At 30.1% G+C, this 20,799-nt stretch overlaps 1 protein-coding gene across 3 annotated transcripts in view; it reads left to right on the forward strand.

Annotated features, from left to right (window-relative positions):
* The window catches only part of wake (ankyrin repeat and fibronectin type III domain containing protein wide awake), a 96,615-nt gene that overhangs the window by 1,952 nt on the left and 73,864 nt on the right, over positions 1-20,799 (forward strand). Inside the window, exon 1 of one of the 3 annotated variants that reach the window (XM_035873482.2) lies at positions 3,859-4,123. The exons of the other annotated variants lie outside the window; for them this stretch is intronic. Within the exon in view, the coding sequence (XP_035729375.2) occupies positions 4,121-4,123 (3 nt within the window). The 5' untranslated portion in view covers positions 3,859-4,120. Of the gene's footprint in view, positions 1-3,858; positions 4,124-20,799 lie in introns of those variants that run through there. 3 annotated transcript variants of the gene reach the window in all.

Below are 20,799 nucleotides of genomic sequence, written 5' to 3' on the forward strand. Positions count from 1 at the left end.
AGTTTTCGTCGTAGTCGGCAATAACTATTATATTTAGCGAGAAAAAGTAGTCTCGTCGAGGAAGCCAAGAAACGAAGACGACGACGACGACGACTACGACGATGATGACGAAGTTTTTAAAATGAGTTATCCGTTCGTCGTTCTTACGACAAGTTGGTTCTTGGATGCGATTAGCCGAAAATGATGTTCTTCTTAGAACGAAATGATCGATAAAAATAGAGAGAGAGAAAAGATTATCGTTTTTCTTTTCTCACGGTCGGTTAATATCGAAAAATTTGTTTGAAAATAATTTTTCTTTTTTCTATCAAATAAGCATATTAACATCGTGTCGTTATCAATTTATGGAAAAACACGTTCCATCGAGCCAAGGAATGCGATATTCGACGTAATATATATGCCTAATTATACATTAGGATACTAAAGGCTATCATTAGAAATATACGATGCGTATAGCTCGTGAAACTATCCGTAGTACGTTATATTATATCGGAAGATGCTCTTAACCGAATCGACATAAATATGTTCGTGCTTCTTTAATGAACGAATCTATGTGTACGTATGTAATAAATTTATATATACAATTGAATTGTTCGTTTTTTACATTCAAACTGTTGGCATTTTAATATATTCGTAGGATGCTTTTGGTTCATCGTTCGAAAATTTGACATAACGAAATTTCATTTCGCGTTAACCATTTGGAAATATGCAAGAGGTGTCCGACTTGACACACAACTAGCTTACTCGTTATCCGCTGGGAGACATTTCTCACGCATCAGCTATAATTAAACGGAGACTTGTAGGATGTACAGGGTAAATGCCAAAGGTACGATGCATAAAGTTAACTCGTTCGCAATGAACTATCGTATAAACTCGTGGTACATTCTGATTACTTCGTTGAGATATAGTATGGATCAATGTGCATTATATGTTGAGAGAAAGAGAAAGAGATAAAAAATATATTTTATACTTTGAATGAATTTTTCAGGAAATCGTATATTTATTTTATATCATTTTCTTCATCCTTTGTTCCTTTATTTACGTCTTCTACATTTTTATCTATTCTTATTTTTAAATTAAAATTATTATTTTTATTTTAATCCTTATAATCTTCACATAATTTAATAACATAACGTAATACAATGTGTTGTTTTATGAAAGTATTTATCCTTGTTTATTTTTTCTAATGTATATATAATGTACTTACATGGCAAACGTTAGCTTCAAACCACTACGTCTGATCTCTTCTTTTCACTCGTTTCCTTTAATACAATGCTTGTTGCGTTATAAGCATTCCATTCATTCGATCTCATGTTTATTAATGCATTTCTGCTCGTTCGTTTTAGAGAGACTACACTGTAAAGTCAAGGCGTTAGTAATAGATACGTCTTTGCTCTCCTACTTTTCTCGTTTGTCTTTTATCTTCATATTCGTGTTTTTCTCCTTTCTTCTTTCCATTTCTTTTTTTATTTTTCCTTCTTCTCGTACAATTCCTGTCTTCCTTTTTTGCGAGAAAGTCATTTATCATACTATTTTTTTTACTCTTATCATGACGATTTAGTTTCTCTAGAGTATAAATATATATATATATATATATATATATATATATGTACATATATGTATATAGTATCAAGCATTATAGTTACCTATCGAATTTGAGATCGGTGGCTTCGTTTAACGAACAGTCCATTTTCGTCGCATTGCGGAAAATCAAATGTCTAAGTATTTCTATTGTCACATAATATCATCGTTCTTTAATCTCGTTTAACAATCTTACGAACGTCATCTCTTGTTTTATGCATATTTTTTGCTTTTCGAACTTTTTTAAAAAAATGTTTCATTAACGAACAAAAATGTTTTATAATTAAATAACAAGATTTTATGAAATACAGGTTTTTTTTCTTTCATGTTTGTTATATGAAAAGTCGGATAATTTCTTCCTGTTTTTTTTCTTCTCTTTACATTATCCTTTCTTTATTTTATTATAACTTAATTTTTTTTATTCGCAAAGATTCGACTATAATGTTTTTTTATTATCTACGAGTTTTTATATCTCATTACGTTCGTAAGTTTTATTATCTCGTTAGCATGGTACGACGAATATAAATCCGTTTCACTTGGCGGTCGCACGATCGGCGTGTCTTTACTACTTCCTACCGACTTGAGTTCTCTCTCGAATGTACCAACGGACTTCATTAATTTCGCTTCACTAACGGATAGAGTTGTGTATAGAGAATATTTGCTGTATTATCACGATATTTGACGTCCATCATAACGACCTTGAAGTTTCACATCAAAGACACAGTAATCGAGTCTCACAAACTAAACGTTTATTGAATGTCCCTGACAAGAAACGAACGTATCGAACAAAGTTGGATTTTAAAGCGAATTTCTTGTAAAATCTTTCGTAATTGTTTACGTCTGAATATATTCCATTTCATATTTTATCCAATCTGAATTGTTTTAGATACGTGATCTTTCATAAAGTTTTTTATTCGATCAGACTAAAGTTTTCAAATATAGTTATAAGTTCTTAAAAGATTTAAGTTCGAAAGGTAGATCATAAAGACGCGAACAATCAAATAAAATATTTAAATTACTTCACTCAATTGTGAGAATGATCTATAGATCAATAAAAATCGAAAAGTTTTTGTTGTAATTATCATTGATACTTTAAGTAACATATTCGTATTTCTCTTTCTAATTTTATTTTGATGGACATATTGTATTCATAAATTTTTTAGTTAGAGAAATATGAAAGGAAGAAATAGACGATCGATCGGAAGAGGATCGGACAGCTGTAAGATGGGTGTGGTAAAAGAGGCCGATTGAACCGGCTTATTTCCTGCTGGCTTCTTTCCTAAGCGATCGAACGTGAGTATTATCGCGTTGCAAAAGCCACGCCCTACGATCCATCGAGACCGTTCGTTCGTTTTTTCTAAGGATTCTTCATTTAAACGAGTTAATTGTCAATAGCGCGTTTTGCATATGACAGCTCGCTGCTCGTATTCGAAGGATCCAAATGTATGCCGATATCCTCTTTTGAAATCCGCTAGTATTATTTTCAGAGATGCAAGAATTGCTAGAAATGAAAAATTTTTAAGAAAATCATTTTGAAGGGAATCAGATCAAATGACAAAAAAATTAATAATAAATTATCTAATATCAGTTTATTTATATAATAGATAGATCACTCAGATAGATTGTACAATAAAGAATGTAATAATATTTTTTAAAATCATTAGTTTCTTATATTAATTTTCATAAGATTATTATCACTGACGATGACTTATATCATAATGGTACTTTCAAAATGTCCAATTCGGAATAAACAAAAATATCATTTCTAAGATAAATGTGTGCATAGATACATACGTATAGTATATCTGATACGCTTTTGATAATATAACATTTTGCCCTTGAAAGTTCGGTTCTTTGAATAAATCTATTTCCGGTGCAAAGCTGACTTGGATGAATCAGTCAGGCTGTAAAGAGTGGGTATAGATATATATAGTTCATAACCTAAGGGTTAAAGAGAGAAATCGCAAGATAAAGAGAAGAAAGAGAAGAAAGAGAAGAAAAAAGAGAAGAACAAGAAGAAGAACAAGAAGGAGAAAAAAAGAAGAGCGGTCATCTCAGAGCGATACGACGAGGGGTTGCTTTTGCTTTGAGGGTTGTTTGTGCGGGGTGCGGCGCATTGCTTTCGTCGGTCGTCCTCGGATGTCTTCGGGCGTCGCTCCGACATTCGATGCGTTGCAGCGAACAGTCGGTGGCCGAACGTCGCGACGCGCATTTCACACACGAACAACGACGAAAAGGACAACGACAACGAAGAGAAAAAAGGACGATAAAAATATTTTCTTTGTTTTTCTTCTTAATTCACCGACGAGACAGCATCTCATTTATTCTTTTTTTTTTTTTGAAAATTTTGAGCATATTTTGTTTTCTTCCTTTCGTGAGAATTTTTCTATTTCTCGAAGAAAAGAAAATAAAAGGAATTAAGAAAAGAAAAAGTGACAGAAGATAGAAAAGAAAACACCGAAGCGGTCAACGATCATATTTTTTTGAAGTCCTATTGGAAGATGCAAGACGATCACCGTTATCGCTCATTCGGACGATACTGATGGTCTGTATTTCATATGTTTTTTTCCTCTCCATTATTTTTCTTTTTTTTTTTTTTTTTCTTTTTATTTTTTATACTTTTGCTATGGAAGATGAAAAAAAAAAGAAAAGAAAGGATCCGAGAGAGCACGGAAAAAGAGCTCGACGCTAGGAAAGCGAGGATATCGTTCAAAACGAACTTACCCAAGGATCATCGATTGAAATCTATGTGGATCGATGCTCGTGCGACGTATAAACTCGAGGCAATACTCCTTTGAGAATTCCGTGGATTTTTTCACGATTATCGGTTTTTGTCGCCGACAAAACTTGTCGTTAGACGGTGTCTACCTGCTGAATTATCTCTCTCACGATATTTCTACAGGGGCGACGTCTAAATTATAAAATCTCATGGCTCGTTCGTTAAATTATTCTTTTATTTTTTAATCCAAAGTGACTGACATTGTACAATATTCTCATTTCTCTCATTTCTATATAGATGTTTTCGGTGAATTAATCGTCCTCCCGTTCATATATTCTTCAAAAACAGACTGGTATAGCTTGTAATTTCGAATTTACCGGATTCGAAAAACAAAGCTATAGAAATGTGTAATTGAAAAACGATTTTGTTGCACGCTTCAGGAATCGTTATTAATTACTGCAGTATTATTACAACCAATGACAGAAGGATTCGTTTTCTCTCTTCGTCTCTGCCTGCCTGCCTGTCTGTCTGTCTGCCTGCCTACCTGCCTTTCCGTCTGTCTGTCTGTTTGTCTCTTTCTCTTTTTCTTTTTCTCTCTTGTTCTCTCTATCTCTCGAAAGATCGAGCAGAGTTAAGAATGAAATTTCTTTTTTTAATATGTATATTGTAATCAATTTCAATAATCATTCAATAAAAATAGAGAGTACTTAAACCATAGATATGTAATATTCCAGAAAAGTTGCCAAGAAACAAATATCTTTCGTAATACTGTGAAATCGAAAAGAAAGCTTCTCTTTTTTTTTGTGTAACATGTTATATTATCTATTATAGGATAACAGACAAAAGTATTTCTTTTGTTTTCGATTGTATCTGTGTCAATGCATAGAATTTTTTCGATAATTAGCTAATATATCGATGGTATGTAGATAAATCGATTCGGCGTGCTCGCTAATTGTCATTTAGTATGACCGATTACCGGAAAATATATGAAGGTAATTACGATCGATAAAAAGACGTCTCTATAAGATATAAATAGTTCAATATTTTGTCTTCTTCGTTGGTTTTCCGTCACGTAATTAGGATAAATGTTTTTTAATCCATGTTAGACTTTATCGATTATTCGTACAGTACGATTAAATTTTCTTTTTTATTTTTTCTTTTTAAATAAAATGTTTTAAAGAACATTAATGTAATATCACAAGATATTATATTTTGTGATAGCAAAAGAAAATTTCATCATCAAGAAAATATATGAAATTTCCCGTCGGATCGAAGGATGTAAAAAGAAATATAGATAAAGTGTGAAAAATAGATTCTCCAACTCAAGAAGATTCTATATCACGAAGATGGTTTTTCTACAGAAATTATCTCTATTTGTTTCAAGAAAGAAAATTAAAAAGAAGAAAAAGAAGACTTGTTTACCCGTCACAGTACTCGAATGTTTTCGATGTTACTTTTTGGCGTCGCCATTCTTGTTGGTTCTCCTGCTGTAGGATGATAACGAAATTTTCCGACGCTATTTATCGGATAATCACTTATTTTTTGTGCTTTTATTGAATGAAACTTGAATTTTAGCGATAGATATTTATGTGTGTTCATCTTGTGTACATGTGTGTGAAATCTCATATTGTAGAAAAGAAAAATGTAAAAATATGGGAAAGGAAAACGATGGTGACGTTGATTCGCAGAAAGAATATCTCATAAAGCTGAACCGACGTGCTTCATCTGCGGTTTATATATAGAAATTTTTGTTGCGTGTAGTGTGCGTTTATATACATAGGCATTATCGTATATCGGTAGTGACTTAGCAAACGCTCGAAGACGGCTTGAAAGCATTTTTAGTCTGCTCGGTAATAAATGGACTCAGCAAATTTGCCGATGACGGCTGGAGTACGCACCAATTACATATTCCTCTTAAGAATATATTTCAGGAAATTTCTTATCGTCAGTCATAAATAATTTTGCCAATTTTCGATCACGACGACCCATTCGAACATATTCATAAAATATTAATATACTCTTCTAAATAATCATATAATTTTCATATTTTTTGTTTATATAGTTTATTATCCATCTTGTGATACTTATGAAAAATGTAATAGAGAAAAAAAATATATATATACAGACATACATAGATAATCGTAGTGTCATAGGAATTATTAACTATTAATTATTTTATATATTTTAAATTTTATTATTGAAATTTAATTATATCTACAATAATTTTCTTGGTCTTGGTCAAATCGATCGAAATTTGGTCCTTTGTCGTTTAATAATACGAATACGATCTTTATATTTCTTTTTATTCTCACAGAATTCAACAAAGGAAAGGAATCAATATATTCTTTTTTAAAGATGTCTCCTACCAGAGATCCGATAATGAGGTTGGAGATATTCGTGATCTGGGCCCGAGAGTTCGTTCTTCATGATTAAACGCATGCTATGATGTTCGGTTTCTCTTGTGAGGGTTCTTTTCATCCATCTTTCTTCACTTCTTACAAAAAAAGAATGTTAAAAGGGAGAGATCGTATGAATTATGTAAAAGCAATGTAGTATGTACTTGTCATTTGTCTTCAGATAAAAAAACAGAAGAGAACGGAAATATCTCTTTCTACCCCTCATTGTTATTATCGAAAAGCGTGATTCATAATCAAGACAGAAAAATATTTTCAAGCTTTCTCTATTCTAAAGAAACAAAAAAAAAACGATGTATTTGGTTTGTCACTACTATTTTATAGTTCCCTATAAATCTTCTTCGTTTTCTTTTTCTTTTCGAAAGAGAGAATTTAAAGTGTTTTTTGAAAATATTTCGTTAATGTTCTTTCTAACGAAAGAATGGTCTTTGGGGGGTAGACTTTTGGACAATGCTTTACAATCGTTTAATCTCGTGATGATTTATAAGAGGATGATTTTTTGTATAACAAAAACAATGAATAGATTACCAGAAAACAATAAATCATTTTAGAAATTCATTTTAATTTTCTGATTTATTTCATAAACCGCAGAATAAACTTATCATCAGGTAGTTTCTTTGTATTTAACTTATTGTTATATAATTGAATTCGTGATTATATTTTAGTTCCGCTATTTTCTCTGTAATTGTTTTTATTTAACGGTTATAGTATTTTTAATCTTTCAAAGTATTATATATTAGAGATTATATTATTTCTAATTTGCAAACTCTTTTAAAATCTAGCGCATTTTATAATATTTCAGTTGATTTCAATTTTAATTGCTCATAATCATTTGATTAATATTATATCATTATTTTATCTCTTTTCAAATCTTTTTGTCAGATTAAGAAGCATCATCCAAATTTTCTTCGTTTCGTTCTGAATCTTCTCTTACAATCATCTTCTTCTCTTTTCGAGAAGACTTCAAATGGAGGTCTTCGACTTCTAAATCCATCCATCACATTATCGATTATAGTTATGTTAGTCCCGAAACTTTTCGATTTGTTATGGAACGTTTTTCTTCCACCCTAATCGGTTCTCGGTCGTTTCTTGTCGATAATCTGTGAAGAGTCGATTTTATTGGTACGATATCGATCGAATTCGTAGTTGAGACGCACTAATGGAGTTTCTCAAGATTGCTCTCCATCAGCTTTCTTGTCTACTCTTCTCAATAAGCCAAGGATTCTTCGAACATTTGAATATTTTTTGCTCCTTCATACGAATTTTATGTACCTTGTGAAGGAGTATTTGCTTCATTATGTTGAAAAATTGATGTTTGTTACTATTTCAATTTTTCAACATAAAAAAGTATCATATAAGGATGAAAATATCAATTCTTACGTTGTTTTTTTTTCATTTTTATATTGTGTACCTCTTTTCTAAAAAATTTTTTAAATTTCGGAAAAACAGTAATGATATTTCAAAGATCCTACGATAGTTTCTACGTAGGATTAGTTGATAATTTCTATTCAATTTATTTTAAATTGTGTGTCATCCACGATTCGATTGGAATTTGATTTGGTAACACGAATTTCGAAACCGTGACAAACATCAAGGGAACGATATTCTGTTTGGATCGAAGTTCGTGCGCCAAACGAGGACTGTTTGCAGAACGTAGGAATGGCGTGATAGTTGTTCGTGTCCTTTGGAAACGAGAGAACGATCAGAGAGATAGAAGAAAAGAAAGAAAGAGTGCAATTCTCTTTGATTGCAAACTTCAACGAATATAAAAGCATGCTCAATTAAATATAACGATTTGTAACGATTAATTAAAATAACCGCAATTATTGAAACAGAGAGAGTAAGAGAGTGAGAAAAATGAAGTGCGTTAAAGTGATCTTGTTTCTTCATACTAATGAATGTGAGCTCAATTGAACGTTCCATAATTAAACTAACTTTTGTTAGTTTAACTAAGATTTTGAAAATCGAATATCAATATGTATTTTCCTCTTTTTTTTATTTGATTTCCTGTATTTATCTTTTTGTTCTTTTTCAAAGATAATACGAACGAACTTATTAAAGAGCCTAATATTCGAAATATGCCAAAAACGTCATGTTAGTACATATCGATAAATTATCTCTTTCGCATATTTTATTCGGAGCTTGTCTTCGGTATTCTCTTTCATTATGAACCATTATCGTGAATTTTCGATACTACAGTTGGAATGTGTCAGTGGAAAAAGCTCTCTGTCGAACAAAGGTGTGCGTCTATCCTCCTATTTGGCGTTACGCCAGCACTTCGTTTCAAGATTTCGTTTTGTCTTTCCTATGTCTATCTCTTCTTTTTTTCTTTCTCTTTCTTTCTTTTTTTCTTCTATTGACAAAAAGATTGAGCACTCAAAACGACAGATGGAAAAGAAGTGACTCGATTCGATGACTACATCGTTTGTTAAGATTTTTGTCGATCTATTTGGTCTTTTTTATATGTTCCATAAACAAAATAAATTCGTCGATTAAGTGTTAAAAGGAAAGTGATTATCGTCAATGTTACCGTATTATCTTCTCTAAATGGATTTATCATTATTCTCTCTCTCTCTCTCTCTCAATTTAATTTTACTAAACGTACGATCGATTATCTTCAATTCTTTTTCTTCAAACTGTCTTAGAAAGGAAGGCATGTCCTTCTTCGTTTGGCTTCATAGCTAAGAAACAAAGTTTATTTTCAATTTGGCTAACGTGAAACGATATAGATAGGATAAATAGGATGTAAGAATTTTAGTATGATTCTTCTTGTGGATAAACTTCAGCAATGTAATATTATCATCCATAATTAACTTTCTTGATTCAATTTTATTTTTACTTTCAAAAGTTTCTTTTTTGATTGCACAAAATAAAATTGTTTCAAATTTATAAAACAAGTATTAAGGATCGTCGAATAGTTTATTAATTTATCGTTTCATTTCAAGGAAACAAATTGGCAAAATCACATTTTAACAATTTTATGGAGTATACTTGAAAATAATTATTTCAACATGATCAACGTGATATAATGAACACAGAAATCTTTATTTTGGAGTAAAGATATACATCGAATAACATTTCGAAGTGAAAAGTGATAAGATCTTATTTCTCTAAGGACTTATTTTCTTCTTTTTGCTTTTCTGGTATTCAAGACAATATCATACTAATAGTAGTAATACTTATTTTCTTTCAAGAGGTAAAAACTCACGTTAAATATCCATCTTGGATTAATAGCTTTGCAACAAGATTGTGAACGAATACCTATATTGTATCCTCTTAAAAGGGTGAAAAAAAGAAGATAAAATATTCGATGCTTGAGAGGAGAATCCACTTCAGTATTTCTATGAATTTACTGTAACTGCTTACATTTTTTAAATCTGTCGTGAATGATTCGTATTAACGTAAATTTCACAAGTAAACAATTAATAATATCTCCTTTTTGTCATGTTTTAATCATACTCACTTTGAATCATACGAAATCCTTTATTTTGCGATAAAAGTAAATGAAAGGAGACCCTTTTCTTATGTGTTATTACAGACTCGTGTGTATCGTTAACAGGAAAGGATATTTTGTATATATAAATATTTACTTAGTAAAATAATAAATTCGTTTTAATTAATAAATATAATTTAATATACGTTCCGTTATAATTTAACCTGTGTAATTTTCTCAGTGGTTATAGGATATGAATTTTACATTTATTAAAAAACGAAAATATAACTTAGCATAACGAACCAAAAGTCGGGATTAGGTATCGTTAATTTTTAAAAACTACCGATTGTTTTAATGTGTATTAACAAACTGTTGACCAAGGTTTCTAATCGAAGGACGCAATGTATCATTGAATATCTCTATTCGTCTTGATGTGTGTGTGTGTGTGTCAATGTGTGTGCACATACAAGGAAATAATAGTACGTCGAAACTCAAATCATTTATCAAGAGACGAATGACATCTGTTTATTAGCAGAGTTATGACACTTTTCATCGACAACGTCATGACGCCATAAATATACGCCTCCGGTTATTCGTCACGTTTATGTCTTCTATAGCTTTTTATGAGTGAATATTGCGTGCAAACGTCTTGACGATTCCAAGTTTATACCCATTAGATTTCTCTCGGGACCTTCAATAATGCAGACAGTGGTACAAGCATATAATTGCGGCGACAATAGATAGTCATTCCATTAATCATTTATTTTATTTTTATTTATATTTCTTTCTTTTTTATATTTTTTATGCGCACGAAACGAAATAGAAATCACGTTTACATACACGATAGAAGCGTATTTATGTAAGATATGTTATTTAAATATTTGGTATAAAGGAGATAGCTTTAATTGGTATACGTAGATAAGTAAATTTAATAATAGATGATAAATAAGTAAATTTTATTATTCATTTTCATTTTTTTTAATTTGTCATTGGATCCATAATATATTCTTAAAAAATTTCGTGCGATGTTTTGGTAGTTTCGATTTAACTTTTCGTAGAATGAAAGCCTTTTGGTATAAGTTTCAATGATATAAGCATATTATTGACTTTGTTCGTTCCACTCCTTTAATTTCATAAATCATTTCAAGACGATCAACAAATATTTTTCAACAGAATCGTTCTCCGTTTACATTGTATTTTATACGAGCGATGATAGCTTGAATGCCAAAAATTCAATTTCCGTCGCGTTTTCCAGATCTTATATTTTCACTGTTGTCACCTAAGTTTCTCTTTTAATTTTCCAAAATATTTAAGAAAGATACAAGGGCAAATTTAATACAGATTGATCGATAATCGTAAAAAATTCTAAACTGAGAGCACATCAGGATTGATTGAATTTTGGTCAACGAATTTTTTTCGATGACAAAAATGAAGACGATGACGATGACGCTGATAATGTTGTTTTTCTTTACCTTTACTGCATATTAAATTATATTAATGGATAAAAATTTATGCTGAGAGAGATGGGGAAAGGGAAGTAGATCGATCTTGAGATGTTTATTTTTATTTTTAACAAGTATAACTGTGAACTTATCGTAGTTCATAATTTTATGAAATTGTTGACTATATTTTCTAAAATGTTTACCATATTAACCGTACAAATATGAACGTAGATTATATTTATTTAGTACATTTTATATAAAATGAATGTAAATAAAATAAAGAACGATATAAGGTGGTTATAAAAGGATAGATATAGAACTTAAATTAAAAGATATAGGAAAATCAAGAAAAAAAAATAAAGGAAGAAAAGGAAAGAAAGGAAGGATAAAAGTGGACGATGGGAAAAACTAAGCGGAAACAGATACTCGATAAATCTCTATTTTTACCATGGAAAATCGATTTTTTAATGTCCGGTGCAATAAATGCAATGAACTTTTTGAAAAGGAACTTGGAAATTGGAATTTGAAAATGCATAGATTGAATTGCATGTATACTTAAATATGAATTTATATGATATATCTATTATTTATAATTTTTCATTTTATTATATCGCAGAAATATCGATTTCATGTTTATTAAAAAATCTTCAAATATGGGGGATGAAATAGAAGGAAAAAATTCGAAATTCATTGTAAAGATATAGGAAATTTATTTCGTCGATAACAGGGGCCGGTAGAATTATTTTTAGATAATATTTATAAATCATACTACGAGTTTCACTGGTGACGCATTCGATTCATTCCCACACAAATTTCATATTATTTCTTTCAAAATCACTACGTCAGAAAAGTTTTCGATAGACCTTATCCGTTTTGATGGTTTAGGCGTAAAAAGGTACTTGTAAATAAATTAGAGTTTCTTGTTGAAAATTTTCAAAGTTTCTTTTACCTAATGAATAATTTAATTTAATCCTTAAAATTACCAAATAATTAAATACCATTAAATACCTTTTGCAATACGTTCATTAATGTATCTAAGAATAAATCTATGAACTCTCGTACAAATCTGATTGGAAGTATTACAATGCAGATATTGCACGGGAAGATAGATCAACATAGAGAAATAGAGATAACGATATTAAAATGCAGAAGACGCTCTTCATTATCGATTCACGATCCTTTACTATAAAGTTCTCTCAGGCTGAGGATTCCGTCAATTTCCACGGCGTCTCGATACGACGATCGATGAAACAGTTGTCCTGAATAGTTTCTATCATTGTGGTCGAGGACACAATATGATACCCTATCAAATACGTGGCATTCCTTGCATGATCATGATCTCAAGAAATGAATTTAATTATGAAAAATAATATTTATATAATACCGAGTATTAATTAGAATATAATATTTTAATATACCTTTTATTTTGCCTTCAAATTAATATTATTTCTATTTGTTCTATTCGTCTATGTAGATTTTTTCTTTATAATTGTTATTTTTCTTCTATAATTGTATAACTTCTATGTAATTGCAATTATGGGTCAGAAAATACAGCAACATTGCAATTTCCACAAATTGAGAAAACTTCGTAACATGAAACAGAAATATATATATATATATATATATATATATATATATATACACACGAATAAATGCATAGGAACATATGTCACTTCTCTTATGTAAAGACTAAACTTCTGAGCAGATACAGATCATATTAATGTGAATTACATCGCTGAATGTAGTTCACAGAATTATATGACAGTATTGCGCAACGAATATTTCTGGGAATTTACAATGAAATTAGATCGAAATCTCAAAATTTCATTTATCCTAATTTCAAGATTTCCATCTAATTTCACACATTTTCCATCAATATCGTTCATGATACACAATTGATAAAATTTCAGTTGGAATTTTTCGTTCGGAAATTTTTCATTGTCTCTTTTGATATATAACGCAAATAACAGACGAAGAAAATATATTGAATAAGAATTAGCTATAAGATCATGCAAAGAATTTTCGATGCTAAACGCGAGTCTATTTCACTTTTCATTGAATATTTATTCTTCGAAAAGGATCCTTTTGTGTTATCTTATTTTCGATTCTGGATTTTCGAATTGTTTTCAGAGACTAAGAAGATTGGAAATTCTTTATTTATTCTGTCATTTTGACATCCGTATGACGTCATCCCATATAGGATCCACACTTTTACGAGTATATCGAATTTTAAAAGGAGTTTCGTGTTGTGATGATTTTCTTCGTAATTTAATAAATCGCCCGAGTTCAAGAGTATTCCGCGTATAGACGATGCAAATCGCCTACGTACTTTTTTCCTTTCCTTGCTCGTAATTTTCCAATCTTGTTTCGGCTGAAAATTCGTTTAATTTAAATTCGAACGGGTCCTTAGAGAGTCCTATGAAAAGATAGAGAATGTTTTTGTGTCCAAATTTGAAAAGAGAATGTTTTTGCGTCCAAATTTGAAAAGAGAATGTTTATTCGGTAAGATATTCTATCAATCTATATTAAATACATATGTATGTACATATACATAAAGAGAGAAAGAGAAGAATTTCTCTTCCGAAAATTGTATTACTTATTTTATTAATAAATACAACTTTTGTTATCGTTGATGTATTCCTTTTTTTTGCGACACTTCACGTTTCCTAGTTTACGCTTCATTGCGGATTTTCATACTAATCGTACTTGCTTGTCCGTGAAATGAATTTTACGAGGACACGAGGTTCGCACATCGAATTTTCCAGAAGGCTGAGTCACGCAAATCCCCGTAAATCAGGCTCTGTTTACATCAGTCGTTCGCTCGCCCTTAATCCTCATCCTTCACGACCTTCTTTTTTACCCTCATCTTCCTGTTGCCGGAAAGCGAGGACGAGAGAAAGAAAAGCCGTCAATGTCGACGAATGTTTACCGAACTTCGAGACAATCTCTCTTCATTTCAGTATGTCATGAGGCCTTCGTAATATCTCTTGCATCTCTGTCCTTTTTGGAATTGTAATTAAGTCAACGAGGTATAATTCTATTCCTTTTTTCTTTTCTATTTCTATTCCTTTTTCTCGCCGATAATATCTCGATGATAAGAACGGCTGCGTGTGTCTGTGTCTCTGTATGTGTATTTTAACAAGCAGAAAAAGAAAGAGAGAGAGAGAGAGAAAGAGAGAGAAAAAATGTGTTTCGAAGAGAGAAAACACAATTTTCTTCTTTTTTACTGTCGACTTTTATCCTCTGCCTTTTCTTTTACTTAAGTAAAGAAACTTTTTCGTTGATTCTTTTAATGTTTTTTCTTTATATTTTCTTTTTATTTTTCTCAGTAAAAATGTCCTACCTCCATTTCTGGCTTTTTAAACTAATTTTCCCTCTCGTTTACGTATTTGCACGCTTACCTGCGTATTTGATGATCGTAGCCACTCGTATATTAGAACGAACAGCATATTCAATTTCTCTCTCTCTCTCTCTCTCTCTTTCTCTTTCTCTCTCTCTCTCTCTCTCTCTTTCTCTTACTCTATCTATCTATCTATCTATCTATTTCTCTTTCTATGTCTTTTTCTCATCGTATAAATTCATTTTGACGCAGTTTAAAACGGCCCAAACCCTACATTTGGTTTACGATGCATGCAATATTTCGTAACGTATATCCAAAAAGCGATTCGAAAACCATAAACCTGTTGAATCGAACATAAATCAAAAATTTATTAACATGTTCCATATGAAAAGTTTTTTTACATTCGAGATACGCCATTCGAAATTGATTTTATAGAGCGTTCCGTTCTAATATTTTTATTTTTTGTTTTATGATTCTTCTTTATTAAATTATAATCAGGACAAATAGATAATGTAACTTTTCATAAAATATAACATTTTTTACCGCAAATTCCTTACGATGTAAAATTAATTGAGATAGATATAATGACGAAAAAACATAATTGAGAAACTTAACTTTAAAGTATCAGAATTTGTCTCAAAGTACATTTATTCACTTTACCTACATCTTCTTTTCATTATCTTGTCTGTTATATTCTCGCTTAAAAGAAAGTTTTTATTTTAAACAACTTATAATCTAAATAAATGTTTTTAAATTAAATTTTATTTCAAAATATATTTAAAAAATCTTACGTAATATCGTCGACGAATTAAACAGAATTTTTATTAATTTTGGAGAAAATTATTAATTAAAATATTTTATTTATTCTTTACACATAACTACCTGATTATTTAGAACCATATCCAATTAATTTATAAACAAGTTTCAATGAGCCTACTTATTTTACTATCTATTTGTCGATATTTATAAAAGTCGAGTGTCGCTAGATATGGTTATCTCGTAAGTCGTTAAAAATATTCCACAAAAAAATATGAATGTGATCTCATAAATTGTAAAGAGCAGGCATTATAAAAAATCTCCTTTAGGTGATATATGTTTTCTAAAGAAAAAAGAATGTAATTCCAAGAGTTCAAAGAGTGTTCAAAGAGTTACTTTTTCGTAGTATAACAAAAGAATTACGCGATAGAATGATTTCTTTGTTGACTTTTTTTAAAATTATTATATTTGAATAACGATGGATACATATATGTATCATAATGTATCGTAACATGTGGTAGGCTTTTTCTCATTTCTACAATTTCCAAATCTTTCCTGATATTTAATATTTTTAATTGATCTATCGGATGGATACACACATACACACATCAATATAATATCGATTTCGAATAAATTTTCGATATAATATCGAAATATAATATTGCAACTTTTCTAATAAATATTTTACGTTCTTCTAATAATTTACAAAATTCCTCTACGATAACTTAAATTAATTTAATAATACTAGAGAGTTTATTCTTTTTTTTTTTTTTTTTAATATTATTATTAAGTCATCACAGAGGGAATATCTTGAAGAAAGTAAAATTCATCTTCAAATGCTGAAAATTAGTCATATGTACACTCCACGATGCTTCTTACGAATTCATTGTGAAACTTTCTGAAATATGGAGACTGCTTGCTGCTACTTGCTGTATGATTTAAAAGAGTTCTGCAAAAGGATGCAAATTTTTGAATTTTTTGTCGTGGAGAAAGTTAAATGCTCGATCATACATATTACTTTTAATACATACTTCTTTTTTTGTATTTTTATTTTTACCCTGAATACGAATGAGAAATTGTTGATACGTTCGATATTATTTAATGACAAAATAATGTTGATATTAGTTATATTATGAATATGATTGCAAATAAAGGTAATTAAAAAACCGTTTAGATCGTCCAAGTGATTATATTCGATACGAGGCGCAATTTTAATGATATTGAAGAGTTAGAGATTGATTGGCATATAACTTAAGCGAACATAAAGGAATTTTAAACATTTTTCGAGTTTGTCATAGCGCAACACAAAGCTTTCTTCATCGATAAAAATTCTTGACATTCTTCACAAGCACCTTTCTGCACACTTGTCCAGAACGTTATAAAATAATCGAATTAAAGCGAATAAGTACGAAGAAATGGCAATATTGGTAAAAAATAAGTGAGAAGAAAATAATAAGTGAGAGCAACCAATAGTGGGAGAACGTTTCAAAATGGAACATTAGAAAATAATTCCATGAAACATTTTTTGTAGAAAATATTTAAAATAAACGACGAAATTTTGTATTTCTTTTATCGCTTCAAATATTTTCAATTGCATCGATGTCATAATATACAAATATTTATATTTTGCATTTTCTTGTGCAATCAAAAATTAAAAACATTATGAGAATGAAAATATCGATGTTGTTAAGACCAAAATTAATAGAATTTTTCGAGAATTGATTAATTGAATGCACAAATATCTGTCGATAGAAAATTGAATATTTGTACAACTATTAAGTAAATGTAACGCTTTGTCAAATAGTTGTATGTAAATATTCATTGAATGCAAATACGAGAGGAAGATAGACAGATAGAGAAAAGGAGAGAAGCCGGGTTGGTCGAACGATTATCCAATAGTGATAATTGTGATAAACGAGTTACATTTTATCAGAATATCTGTGGATGGTTATTAAGTCCATACATTTTATCTTGTATTTTGAAAAATAAAGAATATAAAAAAATTAAATATATATAGACAATTAATGAAATCGAAGTAATTCGTATAATACGTTTAAGTGAAATGAAAGACATTATTATAATACAAAAATAAAAAATTGAAATAACAATATTTTTGTACGACATTTGTAAAATGTTAAATATCCTAGTACTGAGTGATCTATAAAAAGGAAAAAACTTTAGTAGTATTATTGGAGTGATAATAGGTAAAACAGTTTTTGTATATACATAATATAGATTGAAAACAAATATGATATTTACTTTAAATACAAACGCTCACGGAAAATGCAATAAAGAATAATATTCAAATAATAATATCCTTCTGAATATATATATACATATTTATTTATTTATTTATCTATATACTGCTTTTATTTTAATATAAAACATATTAATTACATTTATATATGTTGTTATATACATTATTATTTACATTTATTATATGTTGAATTTTCGAAACATATACACGTGATGTTTGTTTACGCGAGCCAAGCCTGTAGAAATGAAATGAACATTTTTCTATTATTAAAATATTATACCTCATCGTATAAGTTTAATTCAAGATTGAGTCCTGTTGTGATAAACAAGTTTTAGGATGGGACATATTTCGAAATAAAAATTATCTAGGAACGATAACGAGGTATGTCTTCGCTTTCTGCACTTATAGATACATGGATGGGCTAAAAAGGATGAATATTATACGAATGGAGAGAAAGGGAGATAGTAAAAGAGGATGAGATTCTTGAAGCAGTTGCAATTCATTTTCTTCTCTTTTTCCAAACTTCCGTCTCGTACTTATATTACTACAAGTGAATAAGAGTAAGAGAGTAAAAGGGAGGAAGAGAGGTAGGAAGCATATGGAAATTTGCCGCAATTTGTCAGAGTTTCAATGAAGTTTCAATCAGTTGAAGGTAATTTTAGTATGCCGTTGAATGCTGGATAACGAGAGAGAGAGAGAGAGAGAGAGAGAGAGGGAGAGAGAGAGAGAGAGAGAGAGAGAGAGAGAGAGAGAGAGGAAAGAGAGGGAGAGGAAGGGAAGGACAGACAGATACAGAGAGAAAGAGAGTGAGAGAGTCCACCCATTGCTACTATGTTTCTGTTTATTGCTCTCTACCACACATAAACACATAGCACATAGAAATGTACGAATATATGAATGTATGCGGCTTAAAACGTAACGACCGCAGTTTTATCGATCCTGGTTGCTACATGCCACGCAGGAAAGAAATATTATTTTCAAGCGATGTATGTACGATAGCTCTCACGATACGCCCTCTTCGATCAATCGATCGTCCTATGTGACCTTCGATTATCTTTTGGAAAGATTATTGTTTATAATCATTTATAATAATTCATTTTATTATCGATATTGAAGGAAATCGCAAGGATATTTTTATAACTTTTTTTCTTTATTTATCGTAGTGTAGATGATGCGATTTGAATCAGATTCAAGTTAGATTCGGTTAAATTCATTTTAAATAAAAGAGAAATAATTTTTTTCTTGATTTCTTTTTATAGAACGACATTCTCTACGGTTCTCTATCAACGAACGTGACGTCGTCGTTTTCGTCGATATGCTACCATCGAAACGAGATTTACTCTGACCAATTTTATTTTCGTTTCACATTCGTTCGCGTTCCTGAAGCGAGTTCCCTGGACAGATTTATGATCTCTTATTCGATCTTGAATCTCAAAAATTGTATATACGTGCAACAAATTATTTTCAAGATATCATTATCATTTAATTTGATTAAATTTGATAGGAGACATTTTTTGATTGATACAGTGTTTTTGAATTTTTGAAAAAGGAATTGGAGGAACAATGAATAATTATTTTTTCATTCAAAATCAATCGAAGCAGTTATCTACTTGTCTCATAAAAAGGTTTGATTCGAAGTAAAAAGGGTCACGATCATCGTCGATGTCCGTTAGTCAATAGCATTGATCTCGATAATACATTGTGATTTATTCACATTCTTTCTTTGTCTCTGTTGTTTTGGAGAAAAAAAGTAAATAGAAAAAAATGCAAACATTCTAAAAACATCAATATAAAGACGAGCACTGTTTTATAAATTTATCATCAATATTTTCAGAATATACGAACATTTATAAGTGGAAAAAAACTGAAGAAACTTTTTATTAATATTTTTCTGACAAAATCACTTTAATGTCAATTTCAACAGATAAAATCCCTTTATGTATATTTTTCACAAAAAAAAGCTTTGCATATAATATTTATGCATGTATGTATTCGTGAATACATGTACATATGTATCTATGTATATCTATCTATGTATTTGCATCATGAGTCCACGATACAATACAATAACATAGTTACTTACAATCAGACACTTGGTGACTTGTATTGTTGTGTCATCTTTAGCGACTGTTTATCTATCTCCAGTACACAATCGTTCGTCGTACATCTCGGCGACATATAACAATACGAACATAAGTTACAGAGTTTCTACTTTCCACTCGTTATTCATTAACTTTCTGTTTTCTCTTATCGTTTATTATTACATTTACATTAATTGTATTATATTTTCTCTTAATAATAGGTTTTCCTTATCGACTTTTTTACTTAAGAAAATGATATTATTCCGAAGAATAATAAACCTTCTTATTTAAATTATTTATATCTATATGTATATGGATTTAATGTGTTGATGTTATTTTCTTTTGAAAAATATTTAATATTTTGATTGAATTTCTGTTGATATTGACTTAGAGCATCAGTCACATACCTATCGGAAGTATATGCTATCGGCTATGATATTGAATTGAATCTTTCGATCTTTCATTCGTTCACGTTGAAATACATTAGCATTTGCAAATGGGTATATTGTCAATATCGACTGCAAGGTTCCATTTACGTGGATCAATGCGCGTAAACTCGAAATTCCTCGCACGACCTGTTTACACGATGTTAGCTTTACGGTTTGCAGTTAACTTTATATATATATATATATATATATATATATATATATATATATATGTGGTGTACTCATGTTCTTATACGTACATATAACAAAGAAGTTGAAGAAAGAAGAAAAAAAGAGACTAGACCGGGAATTTTGCAAAGTATTTCGGAAAAAAATTTATAGAATGGAAAAGAC

The sequence above is a fragment of the Vespa mandarinia genome, chromosome 10 (assembly GCF_050613455.1).
Source record: "Vespa mandarinia isolate Hongniang chromosome 10, ASM5061345v1, whole genome shotgun sequence".
Classification (NCBI taxonomy): domain Eukaryota; kingdom Metazoa; phylum Arthropoda; class Insecta; order Hymenoptera; family Vespidae; genus Vespa; species Vespa mandarinia.